The 24,705-nt window shown below is 53.0% G+C and overlaps 8 protein-coding genes across 8 annotated transcripts; 3 read left to right on the plus strand and 5 right to left on the minus strand.

Annotated features, from left to right (window-relative positions):
* Window positions 1–316: 316 nt before the first annotated feature.
* On the minus strand, window positions 317–1,812 carry CABS01_10300 (CRAL/TRIO domain-containing protein; the record flags this gene model as incomplete). Its single annotated transcript, XM_060543656.1, has 3 exons — window positions 317–924; window positions 978–1,492; window positions 1,607–1,812. 3 exons carry the CDS (start codon window positions 1,810–1,812, stop codon window positions 317–319), a joined length of 1,329 nt encoding a protein of 442 aa, XP_060399338.1.
* Window positions 1,813–3,979: 2,167 nt separating this feature from the next.
* CABS01_10301 (uncharacterized protein) lies at window positions 3,980–4,300 on the minus strand (the record flags this gene model as incomplete). Its single annotated transcript, XM_060543657.1, has 1 exon — window positions 3,980–4,300. One exon carries the CDS (start codon window positions 4,298–4,300, stop codon window positions 3,980–3,982), a length of 321 nt encoding a protein of 106 aa, XP_060399339.1.
* Window positions 4,301–5,025: 725 nt separating this feature from the next.
* Window positions 5,026–6,480, minus strand: CABS01_10302 (uncharacterized protein; the record flags this gene model as incomplete). The annotated part of the gene is made up of 1 exon (XM_060543658.1): window positions 5,026–6,480. One exon carries the CDS (start codon window positions 6,478–6,480, stop codon window positions 5,026–5,028), a length of 1,455 nt encoding a protein of 484 aa, XP_060399340.1.
* Window positions 6,481–11,113: 4,633 nt separating this feature from the next.
* CABS01_10303 (DHHC zinc finger domain-containing protein) lies at window positions 11,114–12,444 on the minus strand (the record flags this gene model as incomplete). Its single annotated transcript, XM_060543659.1, has 3 exons — window positions 11,114–11,740; window positions 11,807–12,222; window positions 12,285–12,444. 3 exons carry the CDS (start codon window positions 12,442–12,444, stop codon window positions 11,114–11,116), a joined length of 1,203 nt encoding a protein of 400 aa, XP_060399341.1.
* A 3,479-nt stretch (window positions 12,445–15,923) lies between these two features.
* Window positions 15,924–16,341, plus strand: CABS01_10304 (uncharacterized protein; the record flags this gene model as incomplete). The annotated part of the gene is made up of 2 exons (XM_060543660.1): window positions 15,924–16,186; window positions 16,260–16,341. The coding sequence occupies 2 exons, from the start codon at window positions 15,924–15,926 to the stop codon at window positions 16,339–16,341; spliced, it is 345 nt and encodes a 114-aa protein (XP_060399342.1).
* A 934-nt stretch (window positions 16,342–17,275) lies between these two features.
* Window positions 17,276–18,498, plus strand: CABS01_10305 (uncharacterized protein; the record flags this gene model as incomplete). Its single annotated transcript, XM_060543661.1, has 3 exons — window positions 17,276–17,675; window positions 17,782–18,274; window positions 18,330–18,498. The coding sequence occupies 3 exons, from the start codon at window positions 17,276–17,278 to the stop codon at window positions 18,496–18,498; spliced, it is 1,062 nt and encodes a 353-aa protein (XP_060399343.1).
* A 1,191-nt stretch (window positions 18,499–19,689) lies between these two features.
* Window positions 19,690–20,857, minus strand: CABS01_10306 (ATP synthase F0; the record flags this gene model as incomplete). Its single annotated transcript, XM_060543662.1, has 3 exons — window positions 19,690–20,395; window positions 20,462–20,719; window positions 20,784–20,857. The coding sequence occupies 3 exons, from the start codon at window positions 20,855–20,857 to the stop codon at window positions 19,690–19,692; spliced, it is 1,038 nt and encodes a 345-aa protein (XP_060399344.1).
* Window positions 20,858–22,733: 1,876 nt separating this feature from the next.
* CABS01_10307 (WD repeat domain-containing protein) lies at window positions 22,734–24,110 on the plus strand (the record flags this gene model as incomplete). Its single annotated transcript, XM_060543663.1, has 1 exon — window positions 22,734–24,110. One exon carries the CDS (start codon window positions 22,734–22,736, stop codon window positions 24,108–24,110), a length of 1,377 nt encoding a protein of 458 aa, XP_060399345.1.
* Between the last annotated feature and the right edge of the window lie 595 nt (window positions 24,111–24,705).

Consider the following 24,705-nt stretch of genomic DNA (forward strand, 5'->3'; position numbering starts at 1 on the left):
GGACAGGATAGATCCGATAGATTGGATGGAGAGACGGGATGACCCAAACCTAGATCCACCTTCGTTGCGTTTTCCTAAGGGTCGTTGGGTAGATGGGACGGTACAACGTCGTGATACCAAATGCTTTATTATTAAATAGATGCCCGAAATGAATTGATAAAGATGTAACTCCAGCCAATGTTGCCTTGCCCTGCCAGACCTACTCCATCACCATTGGGGTATTAGATCAAACCATATCCAGGTCACCAAGCAGATCAACCCTGCCACACCAAATATGCAAACCCCAGTCTCGAAGTCATGCCCGTTTACCACTAGTCTATGCCAGTCCCGACGGGGGCGTCGACGTGCTGCCCTCGACGTGTTTCTCCGCGACCTGCTTATCGTCTGCAATGGAAAGCTTCTGTATGCCAACCTCTGACGCATCGGCGGCCTTGACAGGCGCTTCGGTCTCCGTCTTGGCGGCAGCCTCTTCCGTCACGCTCCCTTCCTTAGTCGCAGGTGTTGCAATCGGCGTCGGCTCAGCAGCAGGCACCTCGGCCTTGGGCGGCCACGTCTTGGGTACGGAGCAAATCACCTCGTTTTGCTCGACGCCCTTGACGCTGCCAATACCAATGCATTCAACACGGGCACCATCTTCGGTCTCGCGCCAGATGGCAGGGCGTGACGTGAAGCGGTCGTGACCGGGCGCCCACTCCACGATTCCCTCCCATGCGGAGTCGACGGTTGGCTGATCGCCAAACTTGAACTCGAGCTCGCCTCCGTACTGCTTCGGGATGTTGCGGGGTTCGATGAACTGCTCGAGTGTCGGGCGGACCTCGTGGGGGCTGAGGATGAAGATCTTGGAGACTGTGATCGGGTCGAACCAACGCTTGATCCAGGCCCAGACTGTGGAGAAGAATGCAGGGGCACCGATGATGAAGATACCTGGTAATGGTCTGTCAGTACAGTGAATATGACGGCGATGGATGTCTGCTTACGATCGAGAGTCTCTGGGTAATGCGCCGTTGCGAGCTGACTAGCAGCCTGCATGTGTCCCTTCAGATTCCAAAACTGCTTCAAACTGACCCCAGAGATATCAACGATGTTGGTGCTCAGGGTGATGGGAGCATCGCGGTGCTCGCGGTCCCTCAGCTGCGTCGACAGCGGCTGCGTGAAGCGGGTAAGGTTCTCGTACAGCGCAAATAGGCGCATCATGCCCGCGGGCGTCTTGCCGTCGAATTTGGCCTTGCTAAAGGTCGATTCCTTGCCCAGCTTCTCATAAGTGGCGACCGTCTTGCTATCAAGTTTCTGGACCTCAAAGAGGTAGATGGGAATGCCGCGACGGTCACGGCGGCCAAGCCATTGCGGGTAAAGTCGACGAGACTGCTCGAAGGCGTCGAGCTCGATGGTCTGGTAGAGAACGTCAATGTCGTTGGCGGCGCGCCAGGCTTCCGTGTCCTTGAACTGCGTGAGAGCGTCTTCGGGGACCCATCTTCGTGCGCGAAGGTATCGGCTGCAAGATAAGGCGGAAAAAAGTCAGCAAAAAATGCCGTTCCTGTCTGCTTCCGGATGTTCCGGCGCAGTAGGTGACTGCGGCAGAAAAAGAGGATCTTGCTGAATAACTCACAGCAGAGTAGGGTCGTCGTGGGAAGCTGGCGGGCCTGGCTTGTACAGCCCCTTCTCCTCGAGCAACGTTCTGAAGGCGGCGAGCTGCGTCTCCTCGTGCTCGTTGAGGTGACCCAAGTGGCCATGAGGATACCCAACATCAGACACCGTCGAGGCGTGGGACTTGACCCTGGCCGCGGGGTCAGAAGCTGCGGTATCGGTCGTCATTGTATGTGTATAGCACTGTATGATCGGGTGTCCGTTTCGCAGACAGGAAAAAGTGATGTATTACAAAGAACGTAGTCCTCGTTGCATTCGCACTTTTTTTTTTTTGATTTGAGGAACTTCTACTCGTCAGCGTAACGGTGCGAGGTCGCTCGGAGGAAGGGTCTAAAGCGTCAGCCCGGCATGACGGGCGGACAGCGGCATGGGGCGGGCACGCGGGACCCATCCATAACGCATCTGGATCCAGGGTGCCAATCCATTTCTCTTTGATGTGGTAATCGACCTGGGAGTGAGCGGGAGAATCTGGTGTGCGGCGTGCCTGGTGCATTGCAGCGCTCTCAACCAACCCCTGTGACCAATCCTTGTCACCTGTCAGCTTACCTTATCATCCGCCGCCTCCGGCTCCGTCAACCCGACGCTCCCGGCCGCCGGACGGACTTTTTTACCTGTACGTACAGGATGCCTTACGTCATACGGTAAAAGCGTTCCACCTCGTACTTTTTGCATTTTCTGACCCTTCAGAATACCATCAACTGGACAACGGGACTGAACAACAGGCCTTGATTCCGCCGTCGTCTACCTACATCAATATGAAAGTACTGCAAAGGTCACTCAACAATTTCTCTCTCGCTGCCTTGCATCATGCAGGCGCCCCATCGGGCCGCCAGCCTAGGTCCTTAGTGCTCATCGCGTTGCTGCACCGCATCCTTTGGCGTGTCGCCAGCCAATCAGACGAAAGTGACAGGCCAAGGCCTGCGAGTCATGGTGGAGACGGAACTTCAAACAAATGACGGCTTTGAAGGAACCAAACATCCGTTGCGGTCACCATTGACCAAGGCAAGGTAGCAAACCCCATGTTTTCGTGTTACCGGTGAACACAAGGTTGTCCTTTGTTCACTCCTCGTCAGCTGCACAAATACATTACCTTCTGGGTATTCTAGGTCGATAGCGCCTCAGGTGTGACTTCTGGGTCATGTTCATGCGCCTGGAGGTTCAAACTTGCGATTCAAATTGCCAATGTCTCCATTCAACCAATTAGATAAGTCAGTGATGAATCCACTTCGCCTAATCTGGCAACCTCCTGAGATGAAGTCTCGGTTTGACTCAGCGGCTTCCCGAGGATACGCGGATAGTTTTTCGAGCGTCTTGCAGGCAGCTAGCTGTGTGTTGTGTCTCGACCCTTTCCGAGAGAACACGGCCTCATGTTCCCCTGCTCTTATTGTATCAATTCTTCTTCTCTCGATGCTCGTTCAATAGCTCCAGTACCATTCTGTTTGCCGTCCTTATGACAGATGGGTGCCAATGGTGACAGCCAGAAGCAAATAATCCTCGGGACTTCACCTTCATAAAATGGGTATGTGTACAGCGAGCCAATGAACCACTGTCCTGTCATCACGGTCTCTGGATCTCCCCAGTCCCATTCTGGAATACCTATACGAGCTCATGCATGATTACAGTGCAGTGGGCCGCTGCATTCATGGCGACATGAACCCGATGGGTAGCGCTATATGCCATCGTGAGTTGAGTCAAGAGCCTGCCGTCTTGTTATTACAGGAGGTCCAGGCGATGATTCATGGAGCATCTTCTTGATAGTCATTAACTTTCATTTTATAGTGATGATGTAGTCGCCCTTAAAGCATTCTCAACAGCTGCCAGCTGCCTGTACTAGGAGCAGCTACGTTCCTAAGTTTAAGCCTTCGACAAGTGAAGCTCATATCAATCAGTCTCGAACACCTCCATTCTGCCCTCTCATCTTTGTCCATCCTGCCAGCTGCATATTGCGTGTTGACGTATTGATAATTTCCAACACTAAGGCCGGGGCTTCCTCAAATGCCCATCTGTCGCGATGACCTCAATCATCCATAGCCTCATCACCCTTCACCCGGTCCTCGGTTAGATAATCACTGAGGCCGTTGCCAGCTCGCACCCTTTATTTCACTGCGAGCCTCGTTCCTGTCTCTAACTTCCAATGATAGCCGAGTTCTATGACATATCTTGATGCTTATGTTGTAACTTGTGGCCCTGCAACACCAATTGAGCCTAGCTTCCTGTAGGTCATCGGTGTTTGGAACCTCGGCCATGGAAATACTGTCGTATTTATCCGATGTCATTTGAAGGCGAATTATTCGAACAGCCTGTGTGCGTCACGCAATTGTGTCTCTGTTTGGAACTAGTTCATTTTGCAGAGATCGAACAGCCACTCCTGTGACTGTAAGCCTTCTTCCCTATTGCATTTGCCCGCTGTGCATGTAGCGAGGGTGTGGAAAGACCACCATCGGAGGTGGTAGCCGTTGTCGACACAAAAGTCATGTACGTTAACATTGTTGATATTGGGAGGGTAGTGGTTGTTTTCTAGCTGCAAACACTCCTGCCAACACTCGGGCAGTTCGTGAATCGGAAGTCGTATCCTCGGAAGACTATTTGGGTCCTTTGGGCCTCCGCCGGCGGCAACGAGAGGCAATACGGCAAGAAGAATAGTGGTGAACTTCATTTTGGCTGTTTCCCCAATGGTAGTTTTGATAGACTGAAGTATGATGGCTGATGTGGTGTTGAGATGCGTGCTTGATGCGTTGCTGTTGTCTCACAGACGAAGGTGTTTTGTGTATGTATGTACATGTGTGTGTGTGTGTGTGTGTGTGTGGTAGACTGGCAGGTTTCCAAGCCAGCATTATGGAAAGAGGCTGGCGATTCAAACCTCTCGAGAACCTCTCTGAACTTGCTCGAGCCCTGAAGACATGCCTGCATCTCCGAGTTTGCTTGGCGTACCGAGTTGTAATTGAACCTTGATCACCTCCAACCCTGAGAGGTAAGACCTTGGGGGTCAACACGGATGAAGATACACGACTCAGATTGATTGAGTAACTGCAATGAAACGAGGGGCGGAGTGGTAGGCGAGGAGAGTTACTCTTTCCACTCTAGCACTTCAAGTGGCTGCAGGGCTAGTCACGAAGGCAACAACTCGAGAGGCGTTGGATCCAGTGCGGCATATTCTAGGATTAAGGATACCTAGATCATACTAGGTATGTGATGATGAAGTAGACTTTCGGGCATCTCCAGCCACGTATTTCCCTTTTGACACATCTTCAGGAAGGAGGAGAACCGAATGGATGTGATTAAGCTCTAGCAGTTGAATACCTAGTGGCTCTTCCATATCAGCATGTTCAAAAGATAAGTGCGCAATGTTCAATTCTCCGTCGATAAACTACTGGGCACAGACTAACTACTACTCTCAGCCTCGGGTCCAGGATGATTCTCGCTGAGCTGGTCCTCTGCAGCACGAGTGCTTTCCACACTAGGTGACGAGACAGAAAAGGTCCTGAACATTCTATCGAGATCTTGAATAGCATTGGACATTGACTCCTTATCAACCCACTCTCTGAATGTGGGCGACGGTAGGATCACCAGATCCCGGAAGTGCTTCAGTGCAATTTGGTTCGATAGAGCTACTCGGAGTGGTAGCAGGGATGGGTCCGGCTCTTTAAATATGAGCTCAAGCTCACGCCTACCATCTGTGGCGTCTTCAATAAGACTAGTGGTACTCATATCATCGTGCTCCTCCGCACGAGGATAGTCGATGATGCAGTTAATCTGAACAGTTCCGACGCTGAGCACAAAGGATCTGAGAGTGGATCTTGGCCAGCGTAGGCAGCCACGCGACTCTAGGTATTCCATATAACCAAAGACCTTATTTGTGAAGGCGCCGGGTTCCTCAAAGTATTGAAAATTTCGGTATAACTTGCGGAGGAAAAACTGTATCGGTGTCCGCATACCCTCCCAGGTCCAAACACTCGTCGGGTCGACGCCATGACGCAGGAGCAGATCCACTTTGGCCTCGAAAAGAGCCGGAATTTCCTCGTTCAGGGCATTGTGCCAGGCATGCCCAGCAAGCTGCGGTGTGAGTTCGCAGGTGACAGTTGCTCCACACCCGAATAGGAAGTCCATCAGTTCGATAGAGTGCCCGTCTGCAGTTGCAGCCTCGGCGAGGGCCATGTCAAGCTCTCTGGCGTATTTCGGATGTCGAAGCATCGGTTCCTTCTTTTCATCCTCGTGTTCATCTCTCAAATAATGGGCCTCCGATATCTTCAATCCATACTGATCTGAATCCCGACCAAAATGGGATCTGAGTTTCTCTAAGATAGTCTTCATCGCCTTCTTCTTATAGATCCAGAACTCTTCCTCGGATGTGTAAGGCTCAAAATCCTTATACCAGAACGTCATGTGATAGCGGCTTCTCGCTGCAAGTGCGAGAGACCCGAGTCCCGTTGCATCATGGACTTGAAGCCAATCCCTGGTCTCACGATGCTCTGAGCGATTTGCAACGTCGATACTAAAGACGGGTTCAGCTCCATTACCGAAAAGGACGTCGGCAGCCTTGAGGTGACCTCCCAGAAGGGCGTCGTGGAGGCAGCTATCTAGGTAGTGTTGAGGTGCAACACAATTTGGCCTGATCTGGCTTTTCAGAACCCGCAGAATGATATCGCTTTGGTCGTTCCGCACCAGTCGCAGGAGAACAGCGTGGTCCCGAACAGCTTTGCGGTACAAGAGCGGTGCGATATATACGGCAAGGCCGCGACAGGTGAGTCGGAGATGGCGAAGGCATGAGAAACTGAGGTCTGAACAAGCTGCGATTTGCAAGATAGTCTCGGGGGGTAGAGATTGAAGGCAGGTCATCCTGACTCGAGAAAATCTGTTCAGTGTGTTATGCAGAGAAACGAACAATTAACTTGGCACGGAACAAGCTTTCGCCCTCATGAGCGGCCATCATCTTAGAATCAGAGGTGGGCAGCTTTATCTACAGATTTGAGATGTTTAAACTAGACGCGATACCCGGGAATGATCAAGCCTTTGATTTTGACTGTGTTCACAACAAACAAAGAAGCTATTCACGGCGAAGCTCACCACAACCTGAATAGCTTCTTTGTCCGCCCGGGCCCGGACGGGCAACGGTGCGTTGCCGTTTTTTCCCCCCCAAAGCGGGGCCGCTTCCTCTGCTTCAACCACCAGGAGACACCGCGACGTACGTGGCGAGGCCGTTCATCCTGATGCTGTTGATCAATTTGCAAGCTTGGTATGACTGTGATCCCAGCCGAGTTGAATTTCTGCAACGTTCGTCTTCTTTGTTAAACGTGTTTTACCTCGGCGATCCGTAGGCGAGATGCTCCTGGCATCGACTTCCAACAAAGAGGAACTACAACACTTTCAAACATGTGCGCGTGGAAACAAAACCTAAATTCCTGCGTTGGTCCTGCGAAAACACCGAAGTCATCATAGGTAGGAGCTCAAGAGACCGCTGACAATCGCCTATCGGAGGTTGCTTGTCAAACGACAGATCTGAACGCGTTGCTTCTAACATGTATGGCATCGCTCATCGCCTCCAAATGCACGTGTCCTGAATGGCTTCCGCCTCAAGTATGCCCTGGTGTTCCGCACTCCATCCCTTGGCCATCTCCCCTTGCCCTCTAGATAATCCTCCGTGTAGCGGATCCCACTGCACTGAAACGATCCTCTAGCTTTCCCAAGCCGATCAAGATATCCCTTTCCACCAATGCCTCATTTTGTCCCTCAAAGTCGGCCTTCTGTCTGGACTTGGTAGTTGTCTGGGAACTGGACGAAGGCTTGTGGTCAGTGGTCAAGCTGGAGCACAGAGTGATTGAATCGAGACATACCTTTCGGTGACCAATCAATATGCGACACGGCAACGTATCTTCGTGCCTCTGTTGAACCCTTACGCGTCGTCCGAGTAGGAGCTTCGACACAGCCACAAGCGCGGCCAGACTTCGACTCAAGAAGCTGAAGCACTGGTCAGTAATTCCAAACCATACCATGAGCAGACCTCCAAATACTGGTTGGCTCGCAAAGCGATGAAACCGTCGTCACCTGTGCCGGAACATGAGTAAATTTCCATCATGGAATGCCGATCAAGATGTGACGTACTTGATCCTGGTTCAAGTACCGGTGTTTATGGCGTTGATTGGTGGTGGCTTGCAACGTCCCGTTACAACGCTCGACTGCAACTCTGAGCTCGCAGCCTGCAAGCTCCAAGTGACTGAATTAGCAAGACGCTAGCGCTGCGTGATCTGTTGTTCTGGTACCTGTGCTGATCAGCAGCTGCAACGTTAGATCGTGACGAGAGTACAAGCCTTTGGGTGAGCACGGGTAGGCCACATCTTCCCACCGCCCTAGCATTCACGCCCCGGGCATGTGAAAAAGACAAACAGATCGCCCAGTTGCGTGCGATTGATCCATCTGCTGAGAAGAATGGTTGAGCATTCAAGTGCCCATTGAAGGAAGAATGTTCTGTGAAGAACGCTTCTCAGCTCGGCGCCAACCGGACCCCTTCCCGTTTGTCGATAGGCGTCTCCGATGTGAAGGTTCCAAGTGACGAAGTCGCATCAAGAAGAAAGGTGGACAATGATGAATGACTGACGATTTGCCGCCTGGTGGCCGGGGGATGTCCGCCGCAGGCCCCGAAGACAGCCGCCAAGAGTCAGCAAATGAAGCCGACTCCAAAAGTGCCGATGCAAAGCCGAGAGAAGAGTGCCAAACAGCTGGATGAGCGAGTTGTGTATCACCCTTGCTGATCCAAGAATGAAATGAGAGAGATGCCTGGCTGTTTTGAATAGAGATCGGCGGGTGGTCAAGTGTGGTGCTTCTGCTGCCTCAAAAGCAAGCTGAAAGATAGAAGATTGCTTGAAGGGTTTGAATATGCGAGGAGTGCCAAGCTCCTGTGACATTGGAAGTGAGATGAATCAGAGGGGCCGTTGTCATGTGATTTGAGGAGTTTCTGCTGCCCCAGACACATGGGGAGAGTGCAAAAGAAGAGAAAGTGTGATCTGTTGGGTTCCTGTCGCCGGAGGAACGGGGAGTGAAAAATGAGATGTGTTGAGCCATATGTCTGCTTCTGCTATCTCAGAAGAAGAATAGGAAGCAAGGAAAAGAGAGAAGTCCAAACAAAAAGATTGATGCGTTGGGTGTCGAGCTCAAGTTGCCAAGAGAGCGAAGTGAGGAGAGAACATTTCTGCTGCCCCAGAAATGCCGAGTGAAAGTGTGAAGTACCGGAAATGGAGAAAGTGCCGTGTGAAGTACTGGTTTCCTCGCGCCAGAGGAAAGTGAAGTGAAGTTCAAAGTTGTTGAATAAGGCGAGATGCCAAGTTTCTGCTGCCCCAGAAACGTGAGGTGAAGGCAAGAAAGTGCCAAAGAAGTTGAAGGATATGTTTGTGCCAGGCTTCCGATAACCAGGAACATGAAGTGAAGGCCGAACCGGTCCAAATTGCCGAATCGGAGTGAAGTGCCCAGTTTCTGCTGCCCCAGAAACGTGAAGAGTAGCCAGGAATGGCCAGAGAAAAAGATGTGTGAAGCGTTGATTCCTCCCGCCAGAGGAAAGTGAAATGAAATTCAGAGATGTTGAATGAGGTGAGTTGTCGGGTTTCTGCTGCCCCAGAAACGCGAAGTGAAGAAAAGATTTGCCGAAAGAGTTGAAGAAAGGTAATGAGTTGTCAAATTCCTCTGCCAAAGGAAACTGAACTGAGTGAAATGAAGTGATGACCCAGAATGGAGTGTTGCATCAAAATGGAGTGACGCGTTTCTGCTGCCCCAGAAACGAGATGAGAGAAGAAGGTTGAGTTCACGAGTGCCAAGTCGCGAGCTGAGAGTGCGGGTGAGAGAAAAGGAAACCGAAGTGAAGGGAATGAAGTGATGACCCGAAATGGAGTGGTGCGTCAAAATGGAGTGACGCGTTTCTGCTGCCCCAGAAACGAGATGAGAGAAGAAGGTTGAGTTCGCGAGTGCCAAGTCGCAAGCCGAGAGTGTGGATGAGAGAAGTGTGTCGTATTCCTGCTGCTTCAGGAACACTGTGCCAAGACCAGAGTCAAAGAAGATGAAATAGTTGGTTGAAAGTGAAATGCCGAGTATCTGTGGCCCAAGAATCATGAAGAGAACAGAGAACCAAGAGCTTGAAGTCAAAAGTGTGAGAACTGCCGAAATAGTTTGCCGAGTTTCTGCTGCCCCAGAAACGAGAATGTTGGGGTAAGAGACGTGATGTGTGAGTGTTACGTCTCAAGATTGTTACGTCTTAAGGATGTTGGAGGGTCAACCAAAGGTCATCGATTGGTAAGAATGGGATGAGGACAAATGGTCGAGTTGCTGCTGCTTGAAAAGCATGTGGAGAGATGGTTCGAGTGCATGGAGAACCAAACTTGACCAGAGATGGATCAAAGTGAGTCGTGGATGAGGAAGAAACCATCCATGTGCCGATCTGAAGCGGAGTCCAGAGATGTTGATGATGGAGAAGCGAAGGTGCTATCCATGTTGATTGACTGATGTGTCAGTCAGCTGATGTGCCGTTGAACTGATGTGTTGTTCAAGCGATGTGTCGCTCAACTGATGTCTCGATCGACTGATGAATCATCCGATGTTCGTGATTGTGTCGGAAATAAGTTGTGTCAAGAGTCTGTGGAGACAGTGTTGAAAGAGAATGTTGTTGAGTGAAGAGTGGTGGTCGAACCTCAAGGCAAGGTGTGGATGATTGCCGAGGTTGGTTACCGAGGTGATGAGCCTCTGTTGATTGCAGTCTCGCAGGTAGCTGTGCAAACTTCCTGTGCCAAAGCCACATTGCAGATGGTATGATAGATGTGCAATGGGTCCGGAGTGATGAGGTGAGTGTAGAGTGTTGAGACTGCAAGGAACCCTGGGGTGAACAATGCCTGGCGTGTGTTTGATGGTAGGCAAGAGTTCGAAGTCACAATGTGTGTTTGTTGAAGTTGAGAGTGAGAGTGAGAGTGAGAGTGAGAGTGAATGTGAGTGTGAGTGTGAGTGTGAGTGTGAGTGTGAGTGTGAGTGTGAGTGTGAGTGTGAGTGTGAGTGTGAGTGTGAGTGTGTGACTTGTCGAGAGTTTGAGAGACCCAGGGGTGGCAGGTTGTGTTCCAATGACAGAACAGTGACCCGCCGTCGCGTTGGCTTCGTCGTCTTCGATCGCCCGATCGCAATTCCGACTACTGACAGCCGACACCAGCGTGAAGGTGCGACATTGTCGGCCGTGTTTTTTAAAGAGGTTGTCATCCTCCAAGTCCAAACGAAATTTCGAATGGATGGGCGAGGCCTGCCAGGATCATCAGTCCTGAGAAGGCGTAATACATATTGGTGCCTGTTTGCACGGCAGGCTGGCATGTATTGTCGAGAGTAGACTGGGCGAGGCGAGTAAATCCGACCTCAAGCCGTCACGGAGGGGCGCGTAACCGACCGCCAACCGTGTGCCAGGGCGCGACGAGGCGAGTAACCGACCTCAAGTCGCTGGCCCCCGGCCAGCCTAATCCTCCGAACTCCAAATGCGTCGGCGCCGCGAAATGTCGTTGCGGAGGGCGGGAGGAAGAGGAGCGAGGCTAATGCCATCCGGTAGACCCCCAACTGGTACAACCAGAGCACGATCTTCCATGAACTGGCCCCACCGAGGTCCGAAAGGGAGATCCCAATCGGGGTGAGCACCGAATTCACGCACCCTGCGAGGGGTACGCCAGAAGAAAGGCCACTCCCAGATGCTGTCGCCTAGCACCGCGCGCAGGTTTCCCATTGCGCCGAGATCCCACGGGTTAAATCCAACCGTCACATGCTCCAAGCCGTTAGGCCCGGCAATCCCCATCGGCCATGCCTGCTGGGGGAGGTTCCGGATATACGCCGTCGTCTCTTTGTGCGTCTGGTTCCGAAGTCCCTGGTTAACCCATTGACCCCGGAATGGCGCCTTCTTCACCCACAGGAATACGAAGGGAAGGGCTCCGGCAGCCACGACAGCAGGGGGCAGCGACCACCTGGTTCCAAAGGACGCCAGAGGCCAGCAGAGAACCCCCAAAGAGTAAAGGTGGAAGACCACAACCCAACCCATAAAGAGCAGGTATGGCTTCTGAGTCTCCAAGGAGACCGGACACCACAACCACCAACACTAGATCAGATGACCAGAATCATTAGCCGAGCTCTGCCAACACGAGGGAGAAGGAGGATAACTTACATAGTGGTCAAAGAGCGCGATGCACCCCAAGTCCACCCCCTTGTTCGTCGTGCCGTGGTACATCCGGTCCAGTATCGACCCAGGGCCCTCCCCACCTTCCAAGTCGGCGTTACGGGAGCAGCGAAGGCAGAGGTTGGGTCGGAACCCCAGGTCGAACCAGTACCGGGAATCGTCGGCGTCGGCCAGGGTCTGCATAACCACCTTTCGGCGGGTGACAGCTCCTCTCGGGATCCGGTACCCTCGTCGTATAATGCAGTACGAATACCACCAGAGGGACACCAGGCAGCCAGCTGTGTGAAAGAGGACGAAGACGTAAACAACCAAGAGGGCGTAGGCAGTGGCGAGGTCACGAGAGATCGGGACGAAAGCGGCCCAGGCAGGTTGATCTTGGAGGGCAGGGATGAAGAACATGGTCGCTTGAACCGGTTAGTAAAGAAGGGATGATGGGATGGGATGATGGGATGGACATTGGACGAACCCAAAGAATGACAGACCCACCACGAGGTCGCGGCCATGTCGAAGACCAACAAAACCGGGATCCAGGCAGAGACCCATGCGAACGAGGCGTTGGCGATAGCCAGGGTCACGCCAATCACCCAGGCGGCGGAGGAGGAAACCGTCTCAACAACGGATTCCATGGCGGCGGCGGAGAGCAGATTGCGGCAGGTTCTGATGAAAGGACAAAGAGTAGACGAAAAAAAAGACGAGAAGGCAGTTCACTTGAGATTCGTCTGTAGTCAAGTCAGCAAAGTTTGATCGAAAACTCGTCCTTTGGGGGTGGTCAACGTACGTTACTCGTGGTCCGAAGAAGAGAAGAAGTTCAGAAGAGGGGAACGGGGCGAGAAGGGGATTAAGTAGAACGCCCACGAGAGAGTTTTTGCGGGCTTCCTTCCTTCTCTGGCCTGATCATGAGTCCCCGTACCTTCCTCCTTCTCAAGAACCAGCAGGTTCGTCAGGCATGGAGGCACCACAATGACGACAAGGGCGTTGAGAGACAACGAGGGAAGGAACGCCATGTCGAGGAGCGGAAGGCACCCCAAAGAACACTAACTTTCAAGGTAGGAAGGAAGTGCTCCCTGCATGGCAGGAATTGCAGCAGCTATCAACACACTTGAATCGTCATGAGCAACAAATAGCAATCACTGGCGAAGCGTGTCTTTTACCCATGTTTCCAGACTCCCTTCACATACCTTGCCCGCCTTGAGGAAAGACGCATTAAGGTCTGAGATGACGGTGATCAAAGTCCATTCATTTTTCGTTCTTTCCACCACCACACAAGCTTCAGCATGCCCGCGTACCGCGTCTCTATTCATGCAATAAGGTACCTTCCTGTCTCTAGCAGGCTCCCAGGGGTCTCGATGACAGGAAAGAGCGACTAAGGTGGTTGGACTCGGAAGAGCAAGAGGCGGCAAGATGTATGTGACGAGAGCTTACAAGAACAGAGGAAGACCCGTGGAAGCAGAATACCTAACCTACCTTACTTACCTAGACAAGACGTACGGGATTCTCCCATCTTACCTGACGCAGCAATCTCGCATGGAAGATCCGCAATAACAGCAACTACGATGCGTGACTAGGAATCTGAATGTATCTGTTGGCTTTCCCACCAGACTACCTTGGGCAAGCATCCGAACTGACGGGCATGGAAGGCCGGGGACTGCAGAGGCAAGAAGTCGAAGTTTTGCAACAAGCATCAAGGACAGAAACTTACCATCGCCCGACAGTCATTCCGACGGGATGCCCTTCCTCATGTCAGCGGACTCACACTTTCCTCGAGAATCCGATCTTCACCTCCCTTTCGAAGAGCAGTCACGCAACAATGACGTGGTCGGCTTGATTGAATCGATCAGTCGGCGATTTAAAGTGTAAGGAGCTACAATTCTGCGGTCTTTCCCATTGCATGGCCACTGGACGCGAGGTACCCGTCGCCTCACTAAGGTAGGTAGGTAGCTCGAGGAAGGCAGTTACGTTGGTGGTCAAAACGAGCTGCTGTGATTGGCCCGGAGAGTTTGACCCGCTCCTGTCCACGCCGTCCCACCTTCCACCTAGGTAGGTACCTAGGTTGGAATAGGTGGGTCACCAACTGATGGGCGGCAGAGCGCAGTGCTTTCCTGACTCCTACAGCAGTATTACGTTTGAAATTTCCGAAGGGTGCCGGGAAAACCTGAAGTCGGACACAGGCCATCAATCTGTAGGACTTCTGGTCAGTGACAGGACCTCATCCGCCTCACTTGCTCGCTTCTGCCCTGGTCAGGTCACTTCTAAGCGTACCTTATGGAGGCAGTCTCCAGGGTCATCTTGCTTATTTTGAGATCAATCAAGAGAGAAGGAAAAGGACGATGAGAACATCTACCTTATCGAAAGTCCGAGCGAGCTCCTTCCACACCTCAAAATGGAAATGGCATAGTTGTGGGTTCGTAGTGTTCAAGACGCCACTGAGAAAGGAAAGTGTACAACAAATTAATTGAAATACCCAGGTAATAGTGAAGATAAGGTGCCTGCACCAAATGATAAGCAATTAAATTGGACTTGCCGTTTCTGATGTTTGAGTCCCTTTATCGTGGATTAGGAAAGAGGTGCTGACCGGGCAAACGACCTTTCTGCCTGCAAAAGCCTCTTGTAAGGCAGTTGGGAGAAAATGTCGGCGTGGCGACCTCACACCCACTTCCCTTCTTACCAGACCCCCAATATGCAGTGCTAGATGTATGATTAGATCATCCTAGTTCCGTCTTAGATCGCCTCATTTCCTTGTTGACTGAGTGCTTGTGGGCAGTCATCCGTAGCATAGTTGAGGTATTTCGGCGGCGGCGAGCGGTCTGGCCGTTATGGCAGAGTATGAAACTACTGTCGGAGCTCTTTCCACGTCAATATTAAGGAAGGTAGGTAGGTCGAGGTATCTTCCCTTACCTTACATGGCAGAAGGAGGTGTCAGGGATTGGAATCCACTACGGTGAGCTCTGGTAGACAGAATCAAGTATCGGAACGTCTCGACCCATCTCCTCAGCAGCCAGCAGCCTGGAAGGTAGCCAAGTTACTAAGGTAAGAGCTCTTTGGGATTCTATTCGACACGTAGAAGAAGGTACCTGTTGAACTCCAAGTACCTAGTCAAGCGGTATGAGCTCCAGCTTGCGCGAAAGACACGAGGTCTTGATGTCGAACTGCTCTCTTTCAACGGCCAGCTATACGGTAGTCTAACGGCTTGTCTAAGCGTCCATTTTAGGAGGAAGGGCGTAGATGGTGCTTCCTCGTCCGCTACGACACTTTCTCTCAGCAGCTCTAGTCTCTTTCGCAGGTTACCAATCACCTACTGCCCAGCGTTTGCCGCCGAGGACTTTTGGTGGTAATCCAAGCTTTGGCGAAAGTGACACTAGCAGACGAGAAATCGAAGCTTCGCAAGAACCAAGCCTATCTGTCGGCAGTAATCTCAAAGTGACAACGTCAGTAGATCGGACATGGCTCACGATTCGTTCAAGACCACCTTCCCGTTTGCTCGTATCTTGACTGAGGTATGGTATTCCAATACTCGTGACTGACAAAGGAGGCTTTCCATCTTGGAATTTACGCAGGGTGGAGGCTTCGCGGCATACCATGGCCTTGGGAAACCTTATGTGGCCGGTGCGCCTCTTGGCCAACAGGCCAGCCTTAGGTTGCGTGAGAACCTTGATACCGAACTGTTAGCCTCAATTTGACACTCCATGTATAAGCGTAGTTCTCAAGGTTCGTGGATGTTGACCTTTGAGGTCACGAGTAATTTTCGGTTAAGGTTCTAGGTCTTGAGCGGCAGGACGGACATAGATGGTATGGACAGATACATAAAGAGCACGATACCTCCCAGAAAAGCACGATAGGACGCTTAGACCGAAGGCACTCTTCCAGTTGCAACGTCTCTGATTCTTAGGAATTAGGCCTCCTCAAGTTTCATTCCTCATCTATAAGCATCTGTCACTCACAAGCTTCATCACTCATTCACTGCTCTTCTATAATCAAAGCATCCATCTTCATCCGGCATCACTTATCAGTCAAGCTTCGCGATCCACACAAGCTTGTTGGCACACTCAGGAGACGCAACGAACATCACAAGAGACTCCACTTCACAACACATCAACCAACCACCAAAATGAAGCCAACGACGACAATCTTCGCCGTCCTCTCCAGCGTCTCCCTTGCAGTTGCAGGAGAACTTGGAGGACCCAAGGACGAAGAAACGCTCTCAAGGGGGCCACTTCCAATTCACCAGCTCCCCGAATGCTGGCAGGGTTGTCTCCAAAGCGAGAATCACCTGTACCCCCCCAACATCAACAAAGTCAGCGTCTACGACTTTTGCATGGACAAGATGTTCCACATGCGCTTCTGGTCCCACCATGCCCTCGCTTCATGCACGTATGGCGCTTGTAGCAAAGCTGAGGCCTGGGTAGCGCAAGACTGGTACTTGGATATCTGCCATATGAACTAGGCTTCAAGTTCAGAAGAAGCCAGTCAAACTACTCATGATATACCATGGAGATGAGCAGTTATGGAGGGAGAGTTCTCCCTAAGATCGAAACACACTCGCGGACTTCAACTCATTCGCAAATACCCCGGCGATGGTACCATGCAACCTGCAGCAGGATGAAAAGGATTTTGGGAATACAGAAGTCGGTGGGGAGCATAAGAGCAGATAAGACTGATGTGAAGTGATGAGAGAAGTAGGGTTGCGTCCTGAGAACGATGCTTCGCGCCGTTTTGGTAGTTACTCACTTACTACAAGTACCTACCTAGCGAAACAAGGTACAAACAATCTCACTATGCCCCACGCAAATGCCTGAGAGTACCACTAAAGCCCGGAGTAGTACAATTTCCAGTGATAGAAGTCGCCTTCGAACTGTTTATTATCATTCAGCTGTGTGAGGCATTTGAATGAGCAAAGATGAGTCGACGTGATTCAAGAGCCGCCATAATTGGCTCTTGTGAATCACGCCGAATGAGAAGACGTGGTTTGCGCTCGCATCGTGATTGGCCGAAGCTCCCAAATCAAGTGTGTCATCCACTGCACACTACTTCCCCCCCGGAGCTAATCCAACCCCGGTCGCCATCATCGATCTCCCCCAGTAATGCCATTCCCACTTCATCCTCATTTCAACTACCATTGTCGTACATGTATGATCTACCTACCTTAGACCTCTACGCATTATTAGAATCCTTACCCTCGAGAACAGCCCCTAGACCTGCGATAGACGCCTCACAGCACCAAACCCCCGTCTTCTCCCCAACCACCTAAACTCTCTGTTATCTGCAGCACCCACCCCGCGATCGCCGCCCTTATCGCCCCCTTATCGGCAGCCCTGAACCCTACCTCCCGTCACCTCTCCTCTGGCTCATCCTCTCCGCGTTCCGCTCTCAGCATCCATCCATCTACCCTATCCAATTCCCGATCCCACTGCTGCCGCCGAAAGCCATCCCTTCACGCGATCATTACCCCGACCACCCAACATGGCAATCTTCAGCGCCGTCCCTCCCCCTGAGGCCATCGACCACCAGATCCCAAACACCGTCTCCTCGCCGCCACCCCAGTCCCAGACTCCGGTCGCCGCCCACGTCGCAGCCCAGAGCGCGACCGCCGGCTCCGTTGATATCGAGGCCTGGACTGTCTCCGCCCTCGAGTCCCTGAGCGTTAGCCCCATTGCCCGCGGCACGGGAACGCCGCTGACTATCAACCTCGATGAGCAGGTCGAGAAGGCCTCTGCTGCTGTCACGATTGCCGCCGAGAAGACGACGACTGTACAACAGACGCCTATCCGGCGACCATTGAGCAGGCGGGATAGTCAGAAGAAAAGGGAACAGCTTTTGAAGGGGAATGAGGGGAGTCGGGCGCGTCGGCGATGGGAGAATGGTGAGCCTTCCCTTCTCTTGGATACAGGAGGACTTGCAATGATGAACACATCACCCTGGTCTTTCTTTGTCTTCCAATAGCTAACCACGTTGTTCCCGTCTCATAGATCGCCTCATTGGCGTACCAAACGCTCAACCGCCCCTCCCAAGCGACTGGGAAGTCCATCCAACCTACCCGGTCCAAGTCGTCCCCTACCAAGTCGCCCAGTACTGGGATACCGGCCTCCGCCAACGCATCGAAGAGAAGACCGCCAAGCTCCAGGCTCAACGCAAGAAGCAGCAACGAAAGGACGGGTCTGCGACAGGCTTGTCTGTCGGCGAGGTGCCGCGCGACCTGCGCGATACTGCAAAGCGGACGCCCGCCGTTCGCGGCTGGGTGCGTGTGCTCGAAGAACCCGTGCGGAGTTTCTTGAAGGAGCGGAGCGAGGCGAGCGATGCGGAGGGGGATAGCGAGGACGAGGAGATCGTGTTTGTCGGCAGGAAGGGGATGGCTTCTGCTGGCAAGGGGTGGAAGAAGGCTAGGCGGGAGGTGGGGAGTGAGAAGGTTGATGACGGGATGGTGTTTGACTCGTTGGGGGATGACGAGAGTGCTTCTTTCAAGTATGGCCCTGCCCCCTTTCTCTTTGCGATGTTTACTGACCTTGGTGTTCTACAGGCGATGGTTGACGCATTCCATCTCGGATTACTACGGTCTACAATCCCACTCTGTCACTACAGGCGAGCCTGCCCGCCGGGTGGTGTACGTGACGGTACGGGAGCAAGGCAAGCGGTCGAGTCCGAAGAAGCATACAGTCTTGCCTCGTCCTCTGTGGGAGATGTGCTAAGAATTTTGCTGCCTGTCGCAGCACCGCTCTTGTTGCAAACCGGACCTTTCCAACGCACTCTTATAGACTGCTTTTGTGAGTAGATGCCTACGAAGCTTGGAGTAAGAAGGGTTCTGTTGGTTAGATACGTTTGAGACGCTTAAATCATAGAGCATGCCCACGCATGTGGCATTGGGAGCAGACAAACTGCGGTGATTTCTGGAGCGAGATCTCGGACGGAGACTCGCCGGGTTTTCAAACCTAGAATGCCAGTTACATAGCTTTGGTCGGCGAGGGCGACTAACGAGCTCGCGGTTTGATGCAGATATTTAAATGTGAGCTGAAACGTGATCGAACATCTTTCGACGCACAATATACCCGTGTCGAAGTATTCGGTAGCCAAGTCGGATGCATTGGTACGAATATTGCCCAAGGCAGTGCGGTCGAACCCGCGCGATGGGACCTCCAATGCTCGAGGGACTACAATACGAAGAGCCCAATCGAACCCCGGCTTCACGAGCCTCTTTCCGGCTACAGAATTTTCAGTCGCGAATATGAAGGCCAGAGATGTCAAATACAGAGCGGTGGCAAATGCTGGAATTGAGGATGGAGGATAACGCCGTGGCCTTGGCTTCAAACACGATGTTCATGTGCTTACTCTACTCCATCGGAGCCAGCTTGGCTTGTTTTGTATCATTGGTAGCCCACTGGGCCACTATACATACATTGCGATATCCAACCCAACTTTATTCTGCGGGAGCTAGCTTCCATGTCGATGAATATTCGACGATCACGGGAACGCCGAGGAACCCCGCGGTGCAACATGCACGAGAGACAAGATGGGTAGAACAGCTTGCAGGATTAAGGTTCGGTCGTATTGCTCGCTTTCGTTTTGGTCGTTTTCGCGATCACTTTTTCGTGTTTTGGCGGTTATTCCACGGCGGATGTGTCGTTCTGCTTCTGCTCCACGTGCTCGGTACCTACCTTAGTGGGCGAGTATCTCGAGGCCAAAGGTAAGTATAGCATCACCGTCAAAAAGCACGCCGATGATTAGGTCACTGTGGAAACGTTTCGCGAATGGGATGTATTTCAGCCTAGAAAAGGGGAAAAGAAGAATAGTATTTGCAAGGTCTCCCCGTTATTAAAATAAGTACTGCTACATCCTACGTTGCCAGGCTAAAACAAACTTAAGAGCGCTCTAATTGGGAGCACTCAATCGTCCGTGGCATTGTAATTCTTGTGCGGGTCACCAATGCCGCCTGGACGCAGGAGAGGTCTCGTCTCTCGCTCAACCTGCCGCTCCTCTCTATCTTGTAACCGCTCCAGCTCCTCCTCTGTGTCGGCGTACCGTTCGGGATGGGCCGTGTAAGGGCCAGGAAGGCCTTGCTCCCAACCTTCCGAGTATGTTCTGGTCGGGTTAGGGCGTCTTGGCTCGTCGACGAGGGTTGGAGATTGCGGCTCTCCGTGGTGCTCCTGAAATTCGTAGTAAATGGCCATGGCGAGAAGAACGCCCTGTATTGAGGCAGTTAGGACGAAAACGCCCCACGTGCTCCATCCTTCCCAGCCAAGGCGGGCAAATAGGCTTCCGGCGAAGAGGAAGCCGCCGGGGGTCTGGATGCACATCATGGGGATGCTCAAGCTGCCGACGTGCTTGATGTGGTAGGTTGTCCAGATTTGCGGAATGTACTGGACCGCGGCAAGAGCGGCGGCCATGACGCCGAGGAAATTTGCCCACAAGTCGAGGTGGTCTCTGAGCGCAGTGGTGAAGACCACAGTCAGGATGATGACGAGCAGGCCGTGGATCAAGCTCACGGAGCCGACCATTATAGCAGTGTGCCACGAGGGTGGCTTATCGACCAGCTCCTCATCGGGAACAGTCGCATTGTCGTACCGGAAGAAGATGAGGAACAGGACAAGGCTGCCAGAGGCACGAGTTAGTACGTGTATGTGCCATTGGCGAACAAACATGGGAGGAGAAACTCACATCAGCGCGAAGGAGATCCATTGCATGCCCAGCTGGGCAATTCCGAGTAAGCCAGCAGCACATTCGAAAGTATCCAATTCGCTACAGCAGGCAATGTCGCGTCTCGAGGGCGGGACGGTCAGAATGTTGGCGAAGCCGGCAGTGGCGGACGTGACTCCCAGCAAGACGAACCATGGCGAGATGCCTTCCGAGGTACCTCTGGCGATAATTCGGTAGTGCTGCGGCAGGTAGGAGACGATGAGACCGATGAGGATGATACTGTGTGGAACAAATTAGCTGTTGCTTGGCATAATACAGAAACCCTTCGTAGAGCTGGACTCACATGGAAATCGTCAGATTGAGGAAGCCAGGAGCGCGAAGCTCGGCGCAGCGGTCGTCAAAGATTGTCACAACCATACTTGGTAGCAGGACCGTCCGGAGTATGGCAATGTGCAGGCGTTGGTCTCGGAAGTGGGTTGCAATGAACAGCCTCGGCTGTTTTGGTGGGCAGTGACACCAGCTCTTTCTCGAGTATAACCACAGGCGGGTTGTCCGTCGCGTCGCAGAGGAAGGATGACGGGGTCCCGGAAACCCAAAGCAAAGCGGCAAGATGGAAGAGGAAGTAGCAGCTAGGCGAGCATTGCGTAATCGTCGGAAGGTCAGGAATAAGTAGTCGCGGGACTTTGGATTCGCCTTGGCTTCGCTCCTGTCGGTGGTTCGGTGATTTGGGTGGGGATGCAGTCGTCGAGAGACGGAGAAGAGAGAGAGACGGGACGATGGAGTCGGCAACAGCGAAGATGGGCGCGAGAGAGTCCGGCCCACGGCGACTTGGCTGCAAGTTGCGGTGGTAGTGGATGGAGGACAGGAGATGGCCTGCCTGGCTCAGATTGATGTGTAGGTAATACGCAGGAAACTGCAGAGATGATGAGTCGACCAGCCACGGGTCGAGAGAATGTCTCCAAGGTCTCACCTGCTGAGATCCACAGTACCTGGGCACCAAAGGCAAGGCAGAAGGACACTTGAGTGTTGGAAGGTCAATCGAGCTGTCGAGTCGGTCTACTGGTTGTGGTGCTTTGGAGGAATAAAGTCCGGCACCAGCGGGGTTGGAGATTGGGTGTCAGAGTGGAAGGAAAGCCACACGGGTGACCTAGGTACCTTAGGTACGGTTTGAGGTGAGGACGGGAGAGGCATGGAGCACGGGGAAACAATGGACGGCGCAGTGCAACCTGCGAAATTCGTGTCACAGGCTCGCAGCGGGCAGGCCAGAGCAATGGAGTAGGTACCTTCCGCTGGTAGGGTCACCGGAGTGTCAGCGCGGCGCGGCGTTGCAGGCGGCAAGTCCCTCCCCAATCAGCGCTAGGACCAGGAACATGCATCGCTAGCTCCCCCCATGACGTCGCTGTCTTAGTGACCTCCACTCCTTTCGCAGTGCACCTGCCCGCAGTACTTGTAGTGTCGTGTCCGTATCTACGTACCTGAATCTGCCCTGGCTGAAACGCAGGAACGCTCCGTTGCTTACCTAACACCATAGAAGGAAGGCACTCACGAGTCGCGGTATCTTTGGGGCTTTACAACAAAAAACCTCCCAAGAACCCGTGCCGTAACTGCCTAGGTTAGTATGTGAGGCGCCTCACCTCACCTTGCCTTGCTTTGGTGCTTGAGGAAGGAAGCCGCTTGAGGTCTGGGGCTCTACTGCCGATCAACGTGCCTGCCCTCCCCAACTTGCCTGGTAAGATATCTAGCTAGGTACTGCCTTCCTCGCCAACAGCGGAAACGGACCACATGATGACCCGACCTTCACCTGCACACCCACTTGGTCGGTGAAGAAGATGGTGAGCCAGTTTAGGCTAGTGGTGAAGTCAACAATCAGGGCCTCTCACCGAAGCTGTCTCCACTCTTGCCAGGGTCACAACTGAAAATGCAGTAATGCAGACACAGCGCTGCAATCTTCCTCTTGCCAATTGCTCGACTCGGACTTGACCTCAAATTCAAGGCAAAGACGATGCATCAATCACATCACCACTGACACTTGCACACCGCGCCAACACGATTCGGGGAGCATCTCATCCATCCCTCCACATTCCCTTGGCTCCTTCTCAATGGCAAATACCTGCACATTCTACCCCCGTTTAGCTTCCTGGACGATATCACTGCGATCTTCACGCCTGCAGAATCTTGATTCTTCAACGCCCTGCGCGATCCAGCCTCACTTTCCATCGCCAATCACACCCACCACTGAGTAATGCTAGTGTATCTTCAATATCGCCCACCTACCCTCTAACCCTAATCAACGATGCATCCCGCGGCGGAAAACAAGGATGCAGACCCCATGCAGCAACACTACGACCCAGCAAACTCGGCCAAGGACCCCTCCGATCTTTCCGCCCCCTCCATGGACCTCGTAGCTTCCTCCGAGATAGCCGCTAGAGATTCTGATCCACCAGGAAAGCACAAGAGCTTCTTTCGCGGAGTCCAATGGACTCCTGACGGCACAACACTCATCGCTTCAACGTCCGACAACCGGCTGTCGGCCTACGTACTGCCGGCAGATCTCCTCGACCCCAACGGCCGGCCCCGGACGTTGACGCCGCAGGGGCAACTGCGTCTACCGGAACCCTTCTACTCGGCAGCTGTCTCACCCTACTTCTCCTTGGCCGACCCGCAAACCCAGCTTGCACTTCTCGGCTGCAAAGACCACCCTATCCAGCTCTACCACGTCTTTGCAGACTCTCAGTCTTCGCCTCCGCTATGCTCCTACAAGCTTATCCGACGGGAGACAGAAGAGTACATTTGCCCTGAGTCCCTCTTGTGGTCCTGGCCTGGGACCCATTTCCTAGCCGGCTCGACAAATCGCCTCGACCACTTTGACGTATCACGGACTGGCTCTGATGGTCCCATCTTGACCATCCCTACCATCCCTTCTAAGCGGCATCTCCTCAAAGGTGGCGGCGTTGGCATGAAGGGAATGGTCTCTGCGCTGTCAAGCCAACACCCGGACGAGTCTGGCGCTTGTATCGTCGCCGCCGGCACCTGGTCCCGTTGGATGGGTCTCTACGACGTGACTCGGACAAACAAGGCCGTTGCGAACTGGAGCATCCAAGGCGTTGACAGGTCTCACTTCGGGCGAGACATCGGGGGAAACGGGATTGTTCAAACCATATGGAGCCCATGTGGACGCTATCTAGCCATCAATGAGCGACAGGCAAACGGCATTCTCGTCTACGATGTGCGTGGGACAGGCCAGCCTCTGAGCGTCCTAGTGGGCCGAACCACCAACAGCCAACAAAGGCTGGCCTGCGACGTCTTCCCTGGTACTGGTGGATCGTCCGGTGGTTTCGAGCTATGGGCGGGAACAGAGACTGGCCAAGTCCTCGTCTATGAAGCCGTTGGCTGCACAGAGGGCGTTCATGACAAGTCATGGGACTGGGCTGCCCATCAATCACCCGTCGGGAGCTCAGGGGTCCACCCCACAGGATCGGTAATCGCCACTTGCTCTGGCGGATGGTCCAGCCATGGGGATGAGGAATTGGACAGTGGCCTGGGTGTCGCGGGTAACGACGGCCAGCCCCGCCTGGCATCGACATGCATCAGCTCCGAATCATCACTCAAAGTCTGGACCTTGGCTCAAGGTCCAATGGAACATCCAGCCGATGGCTTCGAGGCATCGTGAGCAACCTGATTTCGAATGCTCTTTGGTCTGTAACAGGCGAGACGCCTCGTTGGCACGCCTGGTATCATCGATGCCCTAACGGCATTTCGAATCCCGAATCCTCTGATGACTCCGCAGACCAAGGGCATCATCCTACTGCAGGGTTTGGAACGATACATGCAAGTCAGTCGCCCTAGACGTATCACCAGAAGGATTTTGCTGTCTTGAAAACATGATGGCGGTTCTGGTCTGACAACACTAGTTTGGAGGTGATGATCATGCGACGACTCCGGCTACCGTGATACGGCCCTAATTCCTCCGTTGTAATGGCGAGGTCGATGGCCTGGCGTGTATCTGAATCTGGCCGAGGTCTCAGCATGCAAGCGTAACGACAACGTGATTTCGGATGACTGAAGCCAAGATCTACGAATAGCCAAAAAGCGCATCCCTTTGCATGGCATGCCGCAGATGTTGATACGGCCTAAAATTACTGAAAAGAAACCAAGACACCCATTGCTTATCCATATTCACGTCGTTCTGTGCAGATTCGGTTCCGCCGCCGATCAACAGGAGCGTCGAGTCCCAGAGTCATCCGAGCTATTCTGTCCCTCCAGAC

The sequence above is a fragment of the Colletotrichum abscissum genome (assembly GCF_030869225.1).
Source record: "Colletotrichum abscissum strain IMI 504890 chromosome Unknown Scaffold_26.1, whole genome shotgun sequence".
Lineage (NCBI taxonomy): Eukaryota > Fungi > Ascomycota > Sordariomycetes > Glomerellales > Glomerellaceae > Colletotrichum > Colletotrichum abscissum.